At 52.0% G+C, this 20,692-nt stretch overlaps 2 protein-coding genes across 9 annotated transcripts in view; both read left to right on the forward strand.

The window, feature by feature from the left end:
* Nucleotides 1–2,602, forward strand: part of FXYD6 (FXYD domain containing ion transport regulator 6) — a 29,121-nt gene extending 26,519 nt beyond the window's left edge. For all 6 annotated transcript variants that reach the window (XM_037057505.1, XM_037057506.1, XM_037057507.1 and 3 more), the window contains one exon: nucleotides 1,325–2,602. The gene's annotated coding sequence lies outside the window, so the exon portion shown is untranslated. The remainder of the gene's footprint in view (nucleotides 1–1,324) is intronic.
* A 4,365-nt stretch (nucleotides 2,603–6,967) lies between these two features.
* FXYD2 (FXYD domain containing ion transport regulator 2) lies at nucleotides 6,968–19,224 on the forward strand. Of its 3 annotated transcripts, XM_037057510.1 has the most exons (7): nucleotides 6,968–7,317; nucleotides 7,973–8,016; nucleotides 15,763–15,801; nucleotides 15,991–16,065; nucleotides 17,427–17,463; nucleotides 17,639–17,669; nucleotides 17,936–18,124. In XM_037057510.1, exons 1-6 carry the CDS (start codon nucleotides 7,310–7,312, stop codon nucleotides 17,661–17,663), a joined length of 228 nt encoding a protein of 75 aa, XP_036913405.1. In that variant the 5' UTR covers nucleotides 6,968–7,309; the 3' UTR covers nucleotides 17,664–17,669; nucleotides 17,936–18,124. The 3 variants fall into 3 exon arrangements, with proteins under 3 accessions (XP_036913405.1, XP_036913404.1, XP_036913403.1); XM_037057509.1 differs by lacking the exons at nucleotides 6,968–7,317; nucleotides 7,973–8,016; nucleotides 17,936–18,124 and adding exons at nucleotides 10,834–10,953; nucleotides 19,081–19,224; XM_037057508.1 differs by lacking the exons at nucleotides 6,968–7,317; nucleotides 7,973–8,016 and adding an exon at nucleotides 10,834–10,953 and having other exon boundaries at nucleotides 17,936–18,205.
* Nucleotides 19,225–20,692: the final 1,468 nt, after the last annotated feature.

Genomic DNA, 20,692 nt, shown 5'->3' on the forward strand with positions numbered 1-20,692 from the left:
GTTAGAAAGTCAAGAGACTAGTACATGGCGACCTACCTTCCTCCACCTCCCCACATACCAGTGTCATCAGTTCTCAGGGGCACTGCGTGTAGTGTCCTTTTCCATTGTTCATTATAGGGACAAGGGAAAGTATAATAATAACTGTTAAATGTTCTACCAACTTCAACATAAAGCTGTCACACACAAACTCGCCTGCCAGGACGGACAGTGTTTACTTCATTCTGCAGGTGAAGAACTGAGGTCAGAGAGCATAGCCATGCAGATAATGAGTGACAGACTGGAACCTGCATCCAGGCCTTTGTAGTTTGGGGCTATTTTCACCGCAGCCCTGTGTTCCTGCCTGCCTTGCTTTGTGACATACATACCCTGGAAAATACTGAGCCCAGGGATTCACCTTCTGTCAGCTCATTTTTAGGATAAGGCATACACTTTTACCCTAAACTGTAAGTTAAAAGAAACTTCTGTGTGTGCAGTGCCTGAAGCACCAGATTTTTTCTCATTGGAATGACACAGAGTGCTTCTGTGGCATTTGAATTCTCTCCTAACTGCTTTTAGATCCTCTTACAGCTCTGTGGGTGTCAGGAGGGCAGAGCAGGGCCCATGACATCCATCTTCGTGACAGGGCTCAGGAGGCTGATTCCTGAGCTGGGGGGCTGCGGGAGCCAGCCTCGGAGTCAAGTGTCTACTCTGTGTTCAGGGTCTGGGCATGGTGTGGGAAGACTGAGGTGAGGAAGCCTGGAGCTAGCAGTTGTCTTGCCTTGTCTCTCTCTTTTTTAAAAAACTAGGACTTCCTCAGACACCTGTTCTTCTAGGTCTCCAGACTGTGAGCAACTACTGAGGGTGTCCTGGGGTAGAGACTCTGGGTTTAAGAGTTTCCTTTCCATGTTAGCCAGGTCCTGGCCCTCCAAAGGCACCTTTCCCCTGCAGCCCCCCGCTCCTATGCTCTTATCTCCTTATCTCGAACTGTTCTCCTTGCTTCACTGGGAACATGGCACTTAGAACAGGCCTCATCCTATGAGTTTCAATAGGCTAACAGCCAGGAGATGAGCAGTTGAAGATTTCCGAAAGGGGCCAGAGTGTTTTTTTAATTTAAACTCCGCCCCCCCCTCCCTGGTCTGATGTGGCTCAGTTGGTTGAGCATCATGCCGAAAAATGAAAGTTCGCTGATGCCTGGGTTGCTGGTTAGGTCCCCAGTCAGGGCATGTATGGAAGGCAGCCAATGGATGTTTCTCTCTCACACCAACATTTCTCTCCCTCTTTTTCTCCCTCCCTTTGCCTCCCTTTAAAATCTAAAATAAAATAAAATTAAACTCTCTCTCTTCAGTCTCCAGAACCTGAAGGCAGCTGCTTGAACCTTTAGATGCAAACGTCGATGCTTAAGAAGACCAGCCACTTCGGCAGCAGATCTTTCCCCAGGAGAAGTTGGGAACTTGTGTGTCCCCTGCCCGACTTCATCCCCCCCAACACTAGTCCTCATTTAGTGCCGCAACTAACGCCCACCTTCCCAGCTGCAGCCTGTGGGCTTGCCCACCTCCTGTGATGTAGTGTGTGTGTGTGTGTGTGTGTGTGTGTGTGTGTGACGACTGTGGTCTTCGTCCCTGCTTGTCTGTGGGTGACGTTGTTTAGTGAACCTGGACTCACTTTCCTGGACCGGAGCTGAGCCATGTCACCGTCAGCTCCTCCCTGTTTCTGGTGTCGCCCTCCCCCCTCCCACTTCCGGGAGTCTGCTTTTCCTCTGAGAGACCAGTCCTGTCTCTTGACTTAGGAGTGGGTACAGGGTTAGGGCCCAGGTGGGAGTCTCCACTTGTCCTGGGACTCAGGAAGGTTTACATCACCTTCATGATCATTCTTCCTGGCTTCTCTCTACCCCTTTTGCAAGAACCTTGCTTTCATATTTCACCTCTGACCTGTCTGTTCTGAGGGTCTCTTAGTAATCGGAGGTTCACAGCAAGGAGCTGGTGAGCCCAGCTACCTCTTCAAGCCAGTGATGCCCCTTCCCTAGTCATTTTTGGATTAGGACTTCTACCATGGAGCTGTCATCTTCCTACCCTATTGTAGAGTAGCCAGGGAGGCCAGGCCCAGGTCTTGTCCTCTGCCCCTGGGGAATGTGCCCCTTGCATATCTTCTCAGCAATAACCCCTTGGGCCCTGGATCCTTATCCCTTCTACCTTCCCTGCTCCCAAGGCTCTAATCTATAGCCCAGCTAGTCTGGACTCAGACTCCCATCCTTAAGTTGGGTCTCTGGCAGGTGATGCATTCTGGTGGTGCAGCATCCCAGGGAGGGGCAGCTGGGAGAGCAGGGGTCCTTTGCTTCTCAGTCCGTGCCCATTGGTCAGGCATCAGCAATAGCTGCTGAACTCTTTGCTCCTCCTATCACCAATCAGAGTGGCTAGTGCAGTGGTTCTGCTACAGGTTAGAGGCCAGGCAGGGCTCCCCACAGCAAGAGGTCAAAAGTCATAAAGAACGTGGAAAGTGTAACCAGACCCCCCTTTCATCCATCGTGTTATCCTGGAAACTAATGACACATGTGCCAGGACTGCTGTCTGTGCTGTGATCTATCCTGTCAACAACAGTAAGGAATAAAGTACAGTTTGTTTCCTAGTGGCTCTGAGGTGCATTCCTTTCCGTGAAAGAACTCAAATATTTGAGGGGCCGGAGCAACTCTGTCCGTGGTCAGAGGGAGGAAGTGAGGGCTGCAGAGATAGCTAAGTGGTGCTTATTTGTTCCAGCTGCTTTAATTCTTAGTCCCCCCCACCCCATGCTGCCTTTCCTCCCTCCCCTTCCTTTGTCCTCCTTTACCCAGATCCCCCTTCTCACCCCTCCATCCTCCTGCTCCGCCCACCTCCTCCACCAGTCAGAGGGCCTAGGACCTGTACTTCCGCGTGTCCTCAGTAGAAGGCAGTCACAGTGGCTTGACTGAGGGCTCACTAGTCTGAAATGAAAGGTTCTAACCTCCTGCTTTGGTCAATTTTGGGGCTACTACCTAAGAATTTGACAAAGGGGTTAGAGGTGGTCACTCAGGTTATGATCCAAGCCTTTTATCTTTCTACCAATCCAAATACCCCCTCCTCTGTGAAGCCCTCCTGGACTTCAGGTAGAATGAATCCCTTCTTTTCTGTGTTCTGGTCACACTGGTTCCTGCCTTTATCTTCACATTTGATACACCATACCTTGGATCCAAACTGTAGAGGCCAAATAGATAATGTCCATTTGTGAACTGGCTGTCGTGACATAGTAGCTGGGGCACAGTGCCCTGGGGCCACCTAGAGTGTCTTTCCAAAGACATTCCTGTCCAGTTTTATAAAAAGTACTGCTGGCCAAATAAACACAGCTGAGGGACAGTTCCCTTTGGAGGTCATTGCTGTGTGGTCCCCACCTCTATGGGTCTTTGTGAGACACACTTTCTAGAGGACAAGAACTATGTCTTACTCTGATGTAAGAATGCCTGGAATATCTTAAGGACTCAAAAAAAGAAAAACAAACAAAACCATTCATAGAGTCTGTCCAGATTCTGTGAGTTACTTAGAGCTGCAAGTCAGGATCCTGCAGGATTGGGGTGGGGATGGGGGTTCAGCGACTCCCTGCCCAGCCCCTCCCATGCTGACACCCATGCTGCCTGCCCTACTTCTGTGCCCACTTCTGCCCTCAGTCCACCAGGCTTTTGAAAAGACTGAGGCTTACAGCTGAGATCAAGCTCAGCATTGTCAACCCAGTGATCACTGTGGTCAAAAAAGCCTAGGCACAGGTGAGCTTGGTAAACCAGCTGATGACCACCATCCGTGGAGCACTCGTGGGTCAGGGAGTTGACAGGTCTGGCAGCAACTTCCTGGCATGACCAGATGAAGATCCGTGGGGGTCCCAGGGCCGTAAAAGACTCCCCATGTGTGCTATTAAAAGTGATACTAGAGTATAAAAATAAATGTAATGTAATCCAATATGGAGGTTCTGATTTTTTCTCATAATAACAGTTGTGTTCATAATAGAGAATGAAAGTTCTTCTATCCAGCATATTATCCCAACTTTGCCAGGCTCCAAACATCCACTTATGTCTCCTCCTGGTACTCCACCATTATCTCCAAGGTAGCTAGGATGTTCCATTTAACAGATTATCTCAGATAAATTTGTGATGGATCCAGGGTACACAGCCTGTCTCCAGGGCTTGGTGTAGCTTACCACGTGGCCCGGCTTCATTCTCCAGGGAGAGGATCATCTGGACTGGAGAGACCACATCTGGAGCCTGGCAGCTCCTCCCAGGCATACACTAGCTAGACAGCTCTGGGCTGGGGGTGGGGGCATCTTGTGGGAGGTGAGTGGTTTGGAAACGACATGAAGAACAGACAAAGAGGTTGATTGTAAAAACAGTAACTGGCGATGATAATAAAAAGCAGCTAACACTTACTGAGTACTTGCTGTGTGCGAAACACTGGCCTGAGGGCTTTACCTGTATCAGTTCATTCAGAACTCACAGCCCTATGTGGTGAGACTCGCCTGGGGTTGCACTTCTGGTGGCAAAGCCAGGGTCCAGCCTGGGCCGGTCCAGCCCCAGCCCAGTGCCACTCTGCACTGCCCAGGAAAGAAGGTAGGCCCGTCAGGTGTGCATGTGAGGGCAGCAGACCTTGGCCTCCTATGAGGGAGTCCTTAGTTGCCACAGACGTGACCCCAAACGAGTGAGTCACCATGACTGGAAGCACTTGAGCTGAAGGAAAATGGCCAGCTGGTAGGATCCTCTAGGCAAGATGAACTCTGAGAACCTTCCCAGGGCAACCTGAGTGTCCAAGCCCAAATTGGGACAGCCCCCTCTTCCCCCCTTCATCAGTGGGTGGGCCTTCTCCCTCTCTGGTCTAGCACTGTAGAGCCAGGGGAGAAGCACCCAGAATCCATGCGTGGATTGCTGCTTAAGGTGTGTCTTCTGGCTAGGGCCATGCCTGTCCATTCAGCCTTTGGGCACATGATATGTATGTGATTTGGTTGGCAGTAGACAATGTAACTTGGTTGAATAGGAAAGCTGCCCAGCAGTGCCATTTCTCAGAAGGGAATGCTCAGTCTCCTGGCCTCAAACTGACCTCAGGTGTTCTGCACATTTCACCTCCGAACAACTCCCCCCATCCTCCCGAATTCCACTCCAAAGATTTTGAAGTCTTTGCACAGAGGTGTTTGTGTTATTTAATACCACATAAAAATAGGTCAGTCTGTTTTCTGGGCCCCCAAGCTGTGGCCTCTCCACCACTCTTGTTTTTTGCAGGCTGTGGCTTGGAACCTGCCAAATTATTCCTGAAAGAGAGTCAGAGGCAGAATGCAAGCAGCAGGGAGGGTGGGGGTGAGTGACAGGGATGCCAGGCTGGAGCACAGCCCAAGGTCACCTGGCTCCGACTCCCCTTCCTCTGCAGGAAGGGCCTGCCCACCTGGGATCACTCCCAGGCAGGGGTGGCTGAGCGGAGCTGGTGTGGGATGGCTGTCCAGCTCTGTCTGGTTTACCCCACTTCATGTGAGGGGAAGAGAAGGTAGGTCAGGTGTGTTTGTCTGAGCCAGGGGAGGGGCCTTGGAAATATCTGTCTCCAGGCCACAAAGAGGAAGAATGGTCACCTCTCACCATTAGTGTGATTCACTGCGGTCACAGCTGAGCTCTAGGGGGGTGGAATCAGCCAGCTCAAGCCAACTGGCTGTTGATTTTATGGGGCCAACCCCAGCCTGATGCCTGGTTACATAATAGTGGGGCACCTGCCAAGGCAGTGGTGGCAGAGCAGGTGATGCTGCGATAGATGTTCTGAAGGTCTTGGTGTGGTAGGAGCTTTTGGGATGTGGGCCCCTGACACGGTCCAGGCTTGGACACAGTCTGGCAGAGCGGAAGGAGGCTCAGGACATCCTCATTCTCTTGTGTTGCCCTCTTCTCTCTGGCCATGTGAGGTTGGGCAGAGTCTAGCATCTGTCAGTTTCCTTCTCTGCAAAATGAAGCCCTTCCCAGTCACAGAGTAAGCTAGGCACTTAAGCCTCGGTTTCCTCACCTGTACCACTGTGCAGGCCCATCCATATATTCCGTGTTACCTCACAAGGTCAAAGTGATAGAGTGGACCTAAAAACACTTAGAAAATTCTACATGTAGAGATTATGTTATTAATATTTATACTATAATCCATTTCTTTGTCTTCTCTCTGATAGCAGGGTTCCCCTTGTCTCTGTCAGACCAGGCTTTAAGTTTGAACTTGTCCGTGCACCGCTGCAGTTTCCTCCTCTGAAATGGGCATCACAAAACCTGCATGCTTGAGTTCCTGGGAGGAGCAGAACAGATGGAGGAGGCCTAGGCTCTCGGGAACTATAGGGAACCCCAAAATGGATGGAATTGTTACTGAGTGAGGGCAGCTGGACACCAGACAGTGGAGACACAGTCATCACGAGCTGAGTCCTCAGGAAGGCCAGAATGGGTTTGGCAGTCTGTGAAACAAAGGACAGAGATAGTTATAAACCCAGATTCAAGCCTTTCGGGCCATATCAGGTCACGGAGGAAAGGAAGGAGCAGGGGTGGGGCTGCTCCTGGAGGTCTTTCTGGAGGTGGCCAACCAGCCTGCAGCTGCTTTCAGAGATAAGGAGGGATGTGGTTACTGGAACAGAAGAGCTACACCTGGAGAGAACTACAGCCTCTGCTCTAGTTTTAGCCCAGACGTGAGTTCTGAGAAAAGTCAAGAACACATTTCTCTCCAGGGTATATTCACTGTGGGAGAGGTGGGTCAAACAGGTTTGTCCTTGTCCACCAGCTGTAGAAACAGAAGAAAATGTCCCTATCTCGTGCCTGCTCAGGGAGCAGAAATACCTTGGTAACCTTGACTCAGAGTGCATTGCCCTTCGGCAGCTCCCAGGACCTGTGTGCCCCATGGTGTGGCCATCTTGAAGCCAACACCTAAGGAATGGACCCTGTAGGACCCACCTCCTGCCAGGTCTGCCTTATAAGCCCCCAGTGACCCTGGCATCTGTAGACACAGCGGGAGACAGCAGCCAGTGCTCCTTGGGGTTCAGGACCTCCCGGGCAGCACAGATGGGACCGGGGAGCCTCCCTGCGAGTGGCCACATGTGCTACACAGCTGAGGACAGACCAAGCCAGGAACTGGAGCTTCCTAGGGGCCTCTGGCCTCTTTCCAGCTGCAAGCCATCAGCAGAAAGACTGGCTGGGACCTGGAGTCCAAGGTGTGCGCTGTGTCGTGCAGCGCCTAGGCATGTGGTCTGGCAGTGCTGGTGGACATTAGAGTCTTGGGGAGGCTGGTCCGGAGGGCCTCTGCCTCGTCACTGGTTTTTGAGAACTAGGCAGACAGCTTAGCTGATGTTCTGGTGTGCTACCTCCCTACCCCACCGAGCCGAAATGACCACCCAGACTGCTGCCCTGAGACTGAAGAGTCAGGGAACAAATGGAGGCCTATTTGGGAAAGACGGGATACTGAGGCGTGGCAACTGAGGACACTGTCCTAGGGGCATGGCAGGGTTGGAAGAGGAAGTTGGAGCTACCTCTCCATACCTCTCAAAGATCTCCCTGATTTCTGGGTCTTGGGAGTGGGGCTATATGGCTCTCTTTGGCTTTCGTTTAGAACAATCAAACAAAGGGAGGGGTGGGAGGAATTTTGCTTACTCCGTGTGGCCTTTCTGGGGTGGCAGAGTAGCACTCTCCCTCCATTTGGCCCCATATCCTGGGAAAGTCTAGAAGAACTAAAAGTGTGGCCAGATGCCAGCAGGAAACAGTCGTGTAATGTGGGTGTCTGGAGATGAAAGGAAGGCTGGGGCTGCCGGGTGGGTGGTAGGCGGGTAGAGATCATGCTGAGGGTCGGGGGTGGGGGTGGGGAGGGAAGGTGCTCTGGGATCTTGCTTTAAATATCACTCTGGCAGGGGACGGAACCCAGGGAAAGGATTATGGTGAGTACCTTTGTTCCTGGAAGGCCAGCTCAGGGTGAGGATAATGAAGCCGGCACTTAATAGGTTCTTCTTTGGCTAGGCTTTTTATCTGCATCGTCTCAAGTCCTACAACAACTCTGCAAGGTAGGTGCTATCATCTCATTTTATAGATGAAAGAAGGAGCCCCAGAGAGGTGACCTTCCCAGGACCACACAGTCTGTAGGGAAGAGCCAGGATGCAAACCGCGGGTGTGTCTGGCTTCAGCATGCAAAACTTGCGGGAGGAGAGGCTCTCCTGGGCTGCTCTCCAGGGCACCATGGGCCGCAGGTTAAAGGAACCAGGGCCTCCCTAGAGGAGAGTAGGGTGTCTTTGAGAGAATATTTCTTGTCCCCACTGTTAGCCGGGACCCGATTGCCTCAGTCACCTGGGGTGTGGGAGACAAGGGAGAAGTCTGAGGAAGGACTTGGGTGTAAGTGAAATGCAAGAAATAGAACCTCCTGGACTCTTAATGCCCAGGCTTCCCCAGAAGGGGCAAACAAACACTTTTATAAACATTGTCACAGGTCTTCTGCTGAAGCCCTGGGGTGGCCGTGGGGGGTGTCATGAGGAGAGGGGCAGGGATGGAGAATGCTCCAAGGATTCTGGGGGAGCTGCCAGCAGGTGCTGGCTACACGCTTCTCTCTGTGGGAGCAAGCTAGGTCTTGCTACCTATTATAAGGCAGGTAATTTCATGGGCAGAGGTTGCACTCAAGTTCTGGGTCTGCCTGGGCCAGTGGGGAAATTATTTTACCCTTGGGACTTATTCATTCATTTAACAAAACTGGGGGTTCACCAAGTGCCTGGCCCCATTCTAGGCACTGGGAATCTGGGAATGAACATAAGAAACAAAAATTTTTGTTTTCCTGGAGCCTGAATTTCAGTCAAAAGAGGAAAACATAACTTACTAGATATAATAAGTGGTACTGAAAAAATCTAAGAAGGTATTTGAAATGTAGAGAGTGGGTGTGAATATTATAGCCTGGGGTGCCAGGAGGGTCTTCTGTATCAGTCTATGGAGAAAGACCTGAAGCAGGTTGGTCAGGAAGCTCTCTGAAGGAAGAGTGTTCACATAGAGGAAGTAGCCAGTGCAAAGGCCCCGAGGCAGAGCATGCCTGGGGGGGTCAGAGGACCACCAAGGAGGACAGCATGGTTGGAGTGCATAGAAGAGGCCATAGAAGTTGGAGACAAGGTCAGCGAGGTCACTGAGGCCAGATTAAGAAGGGCTTTATAAGGCACAGAAAGGGACTTCGGTTTAATCTCTGAACCCTAGGAGGGTTTGAGCAGAAAAGTTAGCCCTTTATAAAGTGAGGGGGTTGGGTGATAACCTTGGAGTTCCTGTCCAGTCTGTCAGTCTGTGACACAAAGTTTCCATTTCAGATTGAGCCGTGCTCCTTCACAGCATTAAGGCAGGGCAGGGAACAGAGTGTGTATATATGTGTGTGTGGGCGTGTGTGGTGGAGAGGGTTTTGGCTGAGATAGCCACATTTCGAGACCACTGATGTGTTTGGAATAGGCAACTTCTAACGTACCATCTAACCCCAAGATTTATGAACCTCTCAATGTGACCCACGTGGTGAATTTTCCACTCTGTAGCTTTGGGAAATCTGAATGAACAGGTTTCTACTTGGGAACATGTCACAAGTCCTTGTTACATGAGCTGCTCTGCCCCTGGATGGATTTGCCCCTGTCTCGTGGGGTTGTGGGGTAAGCAGCAAGCAGCCAGGAGTCAGGGCTGCCTGGCCAGGGCCCCCAGGGCAGATCTCAGCCCAGCCAGATCAAGGCCCTCCAGCTGTTCATTCCCCCACTTCCACAGAGATTTCCAGGCTGCTCTCTGTGGGCATCATTAGCCGACCCCTTGGGGAAGACGTACAGCTGAGGAGGGACAGAGGAGGGGGTTAACACTGTGGTCAGAAGCTGGGGCCAGAACCCATACCTTCCAGTCCCTGCTCTTCAGTGTCTGTGCTGGAGTGGCCAAGCGGGGAGACCCACCGAGATGCTGGTGGCGGCCTCGCTCTGGGCAGTCAGAGGCCTCAGCAGCCAGGGACCAGAGATGAGGCTGAGCCTGGGCAGGGAATCTCTGCCTTTCCAACTCCGGACTCCTGGCTGTAGCTGGGAGACGAGCCCTCCACAACTGCCCTGCGTCTAAGAGTGCTGTCTTCTGCCCATTCCCCTCTGGCACAGATCAGCAGTCTTCAGCAGCCTCGTGAGGCTACAGTGTCTCCAGGTGGGCCGCTGAGCTGTGGGTCTGACATAGCAGCCCATAGTGTCACTGGGGACTATGTGAGGAGGGCCCTGCTGAGGAAGAGCAGGGTACTGTGGGGACTAGTGCCACAGCTGCTCCTCAGCTCTGCCCTGCTGTGGAAACGACAGCAGAGGCTGCAGCTGGTGCCTCTGGGAAAGCATCCTGTCACCCTTTCACCTCCCCACCTCTGCCCAGGGCAGCTTCCAAGGGGCTGCTCTTCAATCTCAGGGGACTTCTACCTACAGGGTGAAGCCTCGGGACAGGAGACATCAGGGCAAAGGCCTACCTGGGCTGGAGGAATGAGGTGCAGCTAAATGAAGGTTCAGGGGGACACACAAATGCCCTTGAGTGTCTCCCTCAGCCACCAGGGGCTGGGCAGAGAGCAGAGGCTGTGATGCTCGGGGCTCTGGCTTCAGCTCATGCCCTCCAGGGTTCTGGTAACCTTGGCAGGCAGCCTGGGCCGCCTGGAAGGTGATGGAGGCGGCACCTGTCCCTTGGGAGAGGGGAGCCTGTGTGGAGGCTGCAGTTTGCTTTGCAGTGGCTAACAACCTCCCCCTTCCTCAGGTGCCTCCTCCCACGTGGATCCCTGGCCTCAGCCGCCCAGGCAGGCTGGCACAAAGTGAGGGCTCCCTTGCCAGCCCCTCCTCCCTGCCTTCGTCTCTTCTGTCCAGTGGGTTTGGCTGAAGTGTGGAGGGAGGGAGTGCCACTCTTTCCACCTAGGCCCTCAGCAACAGGCACCTCGCGACTCTCTCCCACCTGGACACAGCCAGCAGCTTCTGCCATGGACAGGTGGTACCTGGGTGAGTCCCCTAAGCCCGTTCCTCCCACCTTCTCATACTCTGACACAGGTGTCCACCTCATTACTTTCCAGTATAGCCGCCAGGCCCCAGAAGTGCAGGAAAGGAAGGATTTCTAAACAAGGTCAGCTCAGTGTGGAGTCCTCGGCACACTGCGGTCCACACTCTGAGCATCTCTGAGCTGCAAGAGCTGGCAGGGCAGCTTGTCCAATAGCCTCCTTTCCTGTCCATCTGTCCATCTATCTGCCATCCATCTGTCCATCTGCAGAAACTCTGAAACCAGTCTGCTGGGTTCAAATCTTGGTTTCTCCACTTCCTAGCTGTCTGACTTCTGGCAAGTTATTCCACTTCTCTGTGCCTCAGTTTCTTCATCTATAACATGAGGGTGATAACAATGCCTTCCTTATCTCATAGAGTTGTGATGATTAAATGACTTAATTTTTGTAAAGTGGTTAGAGCAGTGCCTTGCACCTGGACTTCAAAAATACAATCTCAACTTTCTTTCCTTGTTCCTTTTTTGTCTATTATTATCTATCTATCTATGTATCTATCTATCTATCCATCTATCCATCTGTCTATCTTCTCAGGTCTTTTGTATGTCTTATTATTCCTGAAAGACTCCATGGTGGCTTACAAAGACAGACAAAATACACTGAGATGCCAAGAGGCTGCATGATCGGGGACCCAGTGCCTGTGTGTGTGGAGAGTGGCAGAAGCTCCAGGAGCATAGCCTTGATGGCCAGGTTTCTAGCCCTAGCTTTGTCAGTAACTAGATGTTTCAGACAAGTCCTTCAAACTCCCTGCCCTCAGTCTTTCTGCTGCACCCAGTGGGGGTCACAACAGTACCCTGGCCACCTCAGGGTCATTTTTGGAAGCAAAGGATTAGCCCCAGTTTCTTTATATGTAGAAAGAGCAAGCCCGGATTAGTGGACAGTGTGTGCAGAGCGTGACACGTTGTCAATGGCTACTAAACCAGCTCTGCTATAAAATGCTGGTGAATATCCATCCCTTGGCTCTAAAGGCCACAGAGAGCCGAGACAGGGGGCTGTAGGCTGTGACATTCTCTTTCTATCTCACTCTCACTGGAGGGTGGGTGGCTTTTTTGTGTCCAACAGCTAGGGTTCAACAGAGAGTTAATAATGCCTATTATTTCTCCAGTGAACACAAATATCATACTAACAGTGATGCCACTCTCTGTGCCCCAGGCCCCATGCCAGCTCACAACCACCTTGTAAGGTGGGCAGCAGTCCGACTTTACGGATGAGGAGACAGAGGCACAGAGAAGAGGCACCATATACTCAGCACGTGTAGGAGCCAGGAAATGAACTCAAACCTTGACTCCTACCACTGCTAAAGGAGGATTGATAGATGGATTCAGTCCCTTTAGAATGACTAACCAACCCCCAGTGGACATGAACACTGGCCTTGGTTCTATCAAGCACCAGCTTCTTTTTTTTTAGAGGCCAATTCAATTGACTAGAACTCAGCCAGGAATCTGAGCACCTACAGACCACCCAGCACCACTGTGCCTGAGGTAAAGGAAGCCACAGTGGAGTGAGGGGTTGGCGTCAGAGATGTGGAAAAGCACCTGACTCCTACAGCCAAAGGGCTGGCTGGCAGTCTATACCTTGCCCCTCACTGGCTGTGTGACCTTGAGCCAGAGCCCTGTCCTCTCTGTAGAATGACTGCAAAGGACTCTTCGACTGTAAAATGAGGAATAAAACAAAGCTCAAGGAAATAACAGTAAGGAAAGTGCTTTGTAAAATATAAAAGCACTTTCTCCCCCTCTCTGATAAGGCTTGGCCCCTTCTTGAAGAAACCTTCAGTGCCACATTGGACACTGGAGTGCAAGCAACCAGAGAGCCACCCTGAGCAGGGTGGGCCCCCTGTGGCTGTAGATGAGAAGCGCCAAGGGTGGCAGGGGAGCTTTCCTGACTGAGGTGTGGGCTCCAGAATGCAGCTCCAGGATGAAGAAGGTAACAGAGGAAAGGCAGCAGAGGCCTAGAAGTGTGACTGCACGGAGGGCTCTGGTGGGCCATGAGTGAGAGGGGACCAGGTAGCTCAGGACCAGCCCAGGGAAGCCTTACATACCAAGTAAAACCACTGGTGGAAACAGTGGTCTCCACATTAGTTGGTGAGTTGGACAGTGGCTAGCTTTGGGGCCTCCATGGGAACCTGACGTCACCCCCTGCTTACAGCACACTCTGCACATAGTCTGACTTTCCTGCTTCCCATTGCCGCAGCCACAGCCGTGGCTTCTCCAGCTATGGAAGAACACCACAGCCAGCCATCCCTGGCCCTCCTCTTTTGGAAATTTCCTTTGTAAGGGTTTGGAAAACCAGTCAACTCCTGCCTGTCCCCGCCTGCTGGAGCACCTCCTCATGCCTCGTGCCTCAGCGGGAGCCCCTCTGTCCACACAAGGGCTTTTCTTGTGACCAGGGTAAATATTAGCTGGCACTGTTAATGTTTAATGCCCCCAGCTCGTCCCTGGCCACCCCACGGCCAGGTACTCTCTCTGAAGGCGAGGCAGCGGGAGGAAGGCAGCAGAATTGAGCCCAATCTATTGGGGAAATGGCAGGGGCATTGACGGATGATGGTGAGTATGTGTGACTGTGTACTTGGACCACCTTTGGAGGGGCGAGCTGGATCGCACTTTTCCATCTCCTGTCAGCTCTTCCTTCTAGAGTACAAAGCACTGCTCCCTAACCCTGAGCCACTTCTCTGTTTACGAATATTTGTTTTTAAAAGGGGATCCTGCCTTAACTCCAGAGAAATATAGCTTGAATGTCAGAACCACTCAACCGGGTGGCAGTCAGTTTGGGATTGCGGGGATGAGTTTCTGTCTTGACTTTCTGGCATGAGCCTGTCCTGGTTCATTGCATCTTTCTGGACTCTCTAGGCTCCCAGCAGGAGGCAGATGGCGGTCAGGCTGGGGAGGCAGCAAGCCACTCTGGTCAGCCTTCTCAGATCGACTTTGAGGGGAGAGCCCCCAAGTAAAGGGCACACTCCCTGGAGAATTCTTGTAATGGAGGGCGACTCAGGCCCTGGCAACCAACAGGGGCCTTTGCTGACTGTGGTGGGCTTTGAGCCAGATGCAGAACAGATGAGGGCTTGGGGGAAGAGGCCAGCTTATCAAAGGGCTCAAGATGAGGTGGTCAGGGAGAAGATGGTTTCCTGGTGTAGCGAGGAAGCCATGAGTCTAGTCATGGCTCTGATACTAACTCCCCAAGTGACCTTGAACAAGACCTAAACTGAGACAAACTTGAAGGCCTTCTGTGTGGGGACAGGCACCTGGATCTGCATAAGTTCCCCTTGGCCTCTGGCATTCAGGCCCAGGCTGACCCCTCCTGGCCTGTTCGCTTTTGGCTTAGGGAGCTCGCAGCCTACTGAGGCAGCTGGGCTCACCAGGCCCTGCGGCCTCCCACTGCCTAGGGCTCGGTTCAACACAGCCTGTGAGGTGCCAACTTGTGCATTCCCTTGACCTTGGGCACTGCTTCCCTAGTGCCAAGAAGGGGCTCAAACAGAGCAGGAAAGAGGGGCCACCTTCAGCAGTGGCAGAAAAGCTCTGACCAGACTGCCCTCCAGTTTCCCAAGGCCAAGTATGCTCAGTTTACAGGACTGGAGGGCAGAGCTGAGACAGCTGCTGGCTGATGAGCAGTTCCACATCAGTGGGAAAAGCCCGGGAGGCAGGGACTGGACCCAGATGACTTGGCTCTGAAAGGTATCCTTTCTTCCAACTACCTGAGAGGCAGTAAAAGGGTTAAGTACCTAGATTCTTAGCAACCTGTTTTCTGGGTTCAAGTCCCAGCTTTATTCTTTACTAGCTGTGTGAGTGTGGGTGAGTTACTGAACTCCTCTGTGCCTCCATCTTCTCATGATTACACTATAATAATATTAAAGCCTCACAGGGTTGTTATGTGGTGAAACAAGCTAACGCCTTATTAGACTTAGCCTGGCATGTGGTAAGCACTATATACTGATGTTTCTTTGGTTCTTTTTAATTTTTAAAAATATTTTATTTATTTATTTTTAGAGAGAGGAGAAGGGAGGGAAAAAGAGAAGGAGAGAAACATCCATGTGTGGCTGCCTCTTGCACACCCCCTACTGGGGACCTGGCCTGCAACCCAGGCATGTGCCCTGACTGGGAATCAAACCAGTGACCCTTAATGCTTTGCAGTCTGGCACTCAGTCCAGTGAGCCACACCAGCCTGGACTAGTGTTGCTTAAATAAATCTGCTTCCCCCAAAGGATAGCCACATAAGAAAGAAGCATCTAGAAACCTGGTTGAAGACTAGTTCTGCCTCCAACTTTCCTTGGAATTTTGGACAAGTCTCCAAACTGGGCTTTAGTTTCCTTTTCCCCCGATTCATCCATTCATCCATCTCACAAATATTTGCTAAGCCCCTTGCAGTTTGTTAGTCTTATGAGGAGAGGCTGCTGGTGAGTCTAATGGGAGATATCTTTCTTGATCTTTTCCTACTTTTGTATAAAGCAAGGAGAGGAAAAAATTGACCTCTCCCAGAGCTGCCGGAGGCCCCACAGGCAGCATGGCTCCCTGCTTTGGTTGCTTAGTATTCGGTCCCAGGTTGACTGTGTCTGAAGTAGCCTAAGGCAGATGCCTCTGCTGGCAGTGGCATTTGCAGGTCACCAGCCTCATCTTCTAGGGGTCTCTCTTCAGCAGCCTACCCTTGCCCATTTGGACCCTGTGGCAGGGGTGCTGGGGGAAGAAGGACAGAGTGCCACTGTTTCTGTGGCTAGAACACTCCACCATCTGCGACTTGCCCCTCACCTTGTCTTTGGCTCTCTCTTTAGGTGGCAGCCCCAAGGGGGATATGGACCCATTCTACTATGGTAAGCCTGATGGGCCCTCCTCCTGCCGTTCCTGAGCCTGCCTCCATGCACTCCCCATTGGTCCTCAGCCTCTCCCAGCCCTGGTGACGTGCCCCACCTTCCCCAGTTACTGTGGGGCTACTGTTAGTGTGGGCTGGGGCAGGAGTGCCTGGATAACCCATCTCACCTCCTTGCCCTCTGCTTCTTCAGACTATGAGACTGTCCGCAATGGGGGCCTGATCTTTGCTGCCCTAGCCTTTGTGGTGGGGCTCATCATCATCCTCAGTAAGTGGGGCCAGCATCATGTTGGAAGGGGGGGATGCTGGATGGGGGTACATCTCTTCTCAGAGCCTCACCCTACTTGGTCCTTGGACCACACAGATGGAGTTCCATCTTTCTCAAGTGCACCTTCTAGTGGACCCAGGAGGAGCTGCCAAGTGTAAATGGGGGTGGGGGAGTCCAGTGAGGCTACCTGATCCCCCCCCACCCCTGACCCTGGGAAGTTCCAGTGTAACTGGGGGTTGGGGAGTCAGGTAAGGGAGGGAACTAACCTCTACTGGATGCCCCGCATCCTCAGACCTGGCACTTTCTTGGCTGGAGCTACATCCAGCCCACTTACTCTTCTCAGCAACATTAGGGCATGGCCACGACTGTGACCATTTTCTAGGGGAAGTAAGACCCACACTGAGAGGTGCAGCAACTTGCCCACAGTTCCGCAGCCAATAAAAAGCAGACTTGGTTAAGCTGGACCAGGGGTGTCCACCCTGCCCCCACTCCCCACCTGCTGCTAGAAAGCAAATGTAGCTGACAGCCAGAGTCTTAGGCTCCACTGCCAGTTTACCCCTGCTCCCTGGGCCAAGGTTTGCTTGTCTGTTAAGTAGGGGTGATCTCACTTGCCTCATGAGATTAAAGCTAGCATCCAAAGGCACGGCAGCCAAGAAAACACTTCGAAGGATGCAACGTAGATATGGTGTGTTCTGGGGGACAGAAGGGTCCTTGTTCATCCCCCAGCCCCAGCGGGCACGCAGCATGGGCTCAATGAATACTTACTGACTTGTTTTGGTGCAACCAGAAGAAAAATACACAGAAATACAATGAGTGAAAAGAAAACCCAAAGTGTAGCAAGCATAGTCCTGTGTCCTGGAATTGTAACACAGCCATGGTCAATGCCACTCCATCTCAAGGCTGTTGTCTGTGGGTGTGATGGTTCCCCCAGGTTCTCCTGGAAGCTTCTGGAGGGCAGCAGTGTGTGGTGGTTGAGCAGATGGTGTGGTGGCAGACAGGCCAGAGCAGCAATAATGGACTCACTGCTATCCATCTCCAAGAGTTTTCTGACCAGCTGCTCTGTGCCCAGCACAGTGCTGAGAGCATCATGACCGCCTGGGGCTGGCCATTGTTCTCATGAGCCACTGAGGAGCCACTGCAGTCAGTGTTTACGGACCAGCCGACTGACTGGCATGGGTTCAGCCCAGCCCTGTATAAAGAGAGACACAGTCGGCTGTGGTCTCTAAGCCACACCCTAAAACCTCTGCGAGGGGTTGGCAGGGAGGAGGGAGGGAAGACTGCAAAGCTGAGTCCTCCAGGGAGGACAGGGTCTCCTTGGAAGAGAAAGGCCTGTGGAAACCAACATCTTTTCTTTCTTCAAGGCAAAAGACTCCGCTGCAGGGGCAAAAAGAAGCATCGGTAAGAGCCTGCCTCGGGTAACAGACTGAGGTGGGCGGAGACAGGGAAAGAAGGGACAGGTTGAGAATTTTGGTCTCTGAAGCCTGTTAGGGGGGCCCTACCATTAGGGATCCTAGACTTACTACCTTTCCTACTGACCTATTATTACCTGTCTTTTTTCCTTCTCCCATCTTAGGCCAGTCAGTGAAGATGAGCTGTAATGACAGGTATGTTTGGGAGGGGCAGGAGAGGGGGCAGCCAGGGAGGGCTGTGGAGAAGTAAGGGAGAGCTTGGGACTGGGCTGGGGAGAATTTTAGGCTCCTCCATTCATCAGCCAGGCAGACTGTTGCCCGTGATGGTCAACTCCTTGGCATGGCTTTGTGGCCAAGGGGGAGCTGCAGAGATGCCCCAGAGAAAGGTAAAATAAACGAGGAATGAAATGAAACCCCACCTCTGCCCCATCACTGTCCAAAACCTGCCTTTGTCCTTTCAGAGTCAGCTGTGCCATCAGGGCACTGGGGACAGTTGAAAAGCCTTTCCTGAGCTGCAGATCTTTGTCCCAGCACTGCCAGGCCTTCAGGTTGAAGGAGGCACCAAGCTTCTTGTGACCCCTAGATGGGCATCACCTCCTTGCACCCCATGTCACTTCCTCCTAATAATAAAGCTGAGTTTAGAGATGGTTCCTTCCTTAGCCTGCCTCCCCCACCCCCACCTTCTCTCCTGTAACTGCTGTGACTTGTCTGTCCAAGTTGAGTGCAATACAGCCTCTGAATAAAGCAAGTAGGCCTCTCCTTGCCCCTGAATTACCAAGAGCCCCGGACAGAGGACTCAGCCTGTTTTCCAAATGCCAGGCAGCAAGAAATCCAGGAGTCTGAATGTCACAGGTTCAAAGCCATCGGGTCTGTCGGGTGCTGCTTGGGTATCTGCCCAGGCTCTGAGTGCCACTGTTGGAACTATCCTGCTGGAAGTTGCTGCAGACAGGCCTGGGAGGCCCTAAGCGTGGCAGTTGGTGGCCATATTATGTGGTCTGCCATCTCCCCAAGTGTACCAATACGACAAGATGGGTAGTCTGGGGGGATGCAGGCCACAGTACATGCTCTCTCCCTACATGCCTCCTGACACTGGTGCTGAGCTCAGATCACCCCCTTTCTGCTCTTGGGGCCCGTGGACCTCATCTAGACCTACTCATTCATGCTGGCTTGGCTAATCCCAGGGCTGGGGCACTTGTGACCTTCCTGCAGCTCCTGTCCATCTGGCAGGCCCCTATGCAGAACAACTTCAGCCTGAGATGGTGTCAGGCTAGTCCTCCTACTCATGCCAGTGGCCCCTTGCAGTAGAGTGTGCTTCCCCAGGGCAGTTCTATCCTCTTCCCCCTCTTTAGGGAGGTGTCCAGGAGGCTGGAGGGGATTGTGGGACCGTGGTACCACCTAGTGTCCACCTTCCCCTCGTGGGAGGGGAGAAGAGGGGAGGGGAAGGGAAGGGAGGAGAGGGGAGGGGAGGGTTGGGGAGGGTGGAGCCCAAGATAGCAGCAAGTTAGCAGAGTTTACAATAAACAGGGTGTATTTGGGAAACAGAGGCAGGGTAAGCCACCATTCTGCTTGAGAACTGAGCTCTTTGTCTTAATCCACTATCCCCCAGGTCCTGAAGACCGTCAGTCCTTACAGAATGACAGAAGGCTTAAACACAGAAAATCCTTAAGAAAGAAAAATAGACAATCCTTAGCTTTCAGAATTTGCTCTGAGTGTGGGCTCATTCATTGGTGACAAATAAAATGTGACAAACCAACCCCTGGATAGAACTCAGTGTTTTTCTATGTGAGAAGAGCACACTGTCCGCAACAGTGGGAGGCATGAACAAGAGTGGAGCAGGTCCCCCCGGGGGGCCTTCAGGAGTTCCTGAAGCTTCTTGGATGTAGCAACAAGGAGAGGGGGTATTCCAGGCCTGTGGCCCACTTGGAGCAGTGGAGAGAAGAATGTTTGATATATGAGGGGAAACAAAAAATATCCTCTGGAATTTATTTATAAAAAACTGTTTGTTTATTCTTACATGTATTAATTTCAGTCACCTTCAGAGTACTCTCCATCTGATGTAGTACACCTATCGAAACATTTTTCTACTGCTCAAAACAGTTTTTGAACTCATGGCTTTTGATGCCTTTCAGTGCTTCTGCTGTTTTTTGTTTCACCTCTTCCACATCAGCAAAATGTTTCCCCTTGAGGACATTTTTTCACCTGTGGAAACAAAAAAGTCACTCAGGGTGAGATCAGGTGACTAGGGAGGGTGGGGCACGGGGGTCATGCTGGTTTTGGTCAAAAACTGCTGAACACTCAGAGCAGTGTGGGCAGGTGCACTAGTAAATCACTCATCAAGAAATGGGCAAATGTGTTGAAAGAGTCTTAAGAAAAGATTCACTGAAGCTGAACACAGCCTCTCACAACAACGCCAGCTGGTAGGTACACTGATACAGATGGATTCTTAGAATGCTCACCTGGGGGGGGGGAACCCTGTACTACAAGGGGCCTGTTTTCTAGAAGATAATTGTGGTTTTTTGGGCTCCTCCCCCCATGTACAGGCTCTGAGTCTGCCAACTCAGATAAAAAGTCCAGCTGCTCTGGAGGGAAAATGGTCCTGGGTAAGTCACTTTCCCTCTCTGCCCCTGCTACAAGCCCTCGATCCCATGAAGTGTGAGGCTTATATGGTTATCTACCCCGAGACCCTGGGGTGCTGTTCAGGGCACCACACAACCAGCATCCCCTCCAGACATGATAAATATCAGTTCTGGGGTCTCACTCAAGCTGACACTCAATGAGCTTCCAGGTGACTCTGGGGAGCAGCCAGTGCTGAGAACCACAGGTCCTGGGGGCGATCTGAGATCTGTGACCTGCCTGGTCTGGGCCCTTCTCACTTCTCCCTCCCTGTTGACGAAGGTCTCATGGACTGGGAGCGTCTGAACTTTCCTTTCACACTGACTGTTTCCACAATTCATGTACAAACTAAGTCACAAAGAACACCCAAGCCTGAGAAGTGACTGGGTAAATTTCTCTTAACCACAATAGCAACAAAACCACCATTTGTCTGAGGGTATGCAATTCCCATTACTACCACCAGAGAGAGTGTGTATCTTACCAGGAATCCTTTCAAACTTGGGTTTTCAAACCAGTCTTGCCAAGAGCTGGGGTTCCTTGTGATGAGGAGGGGCCTCTTGAATGGTCTGCCAGGAGGACTAGTTTCTGGGAAAACCCTGAGCCTT

The sequence above is a fragment of the Sturnira hondurensis genome, unplaced genomic scaffold (genome assembly GCF_014824575.4).
Source record: "Sturnira hondurensis isolate 20B ecotype Veracruz unplaced genomic scaffold, ASM1482457v3 Scaffold0009719, whole genome shotgun sequence".
NCBI classification, from domain to species: Eukaryota; Metazoa; Chordata; class Mammalia; order Chiroptera; family Phyllostomidae; genus Sturnira; species Sturnira hondurensis.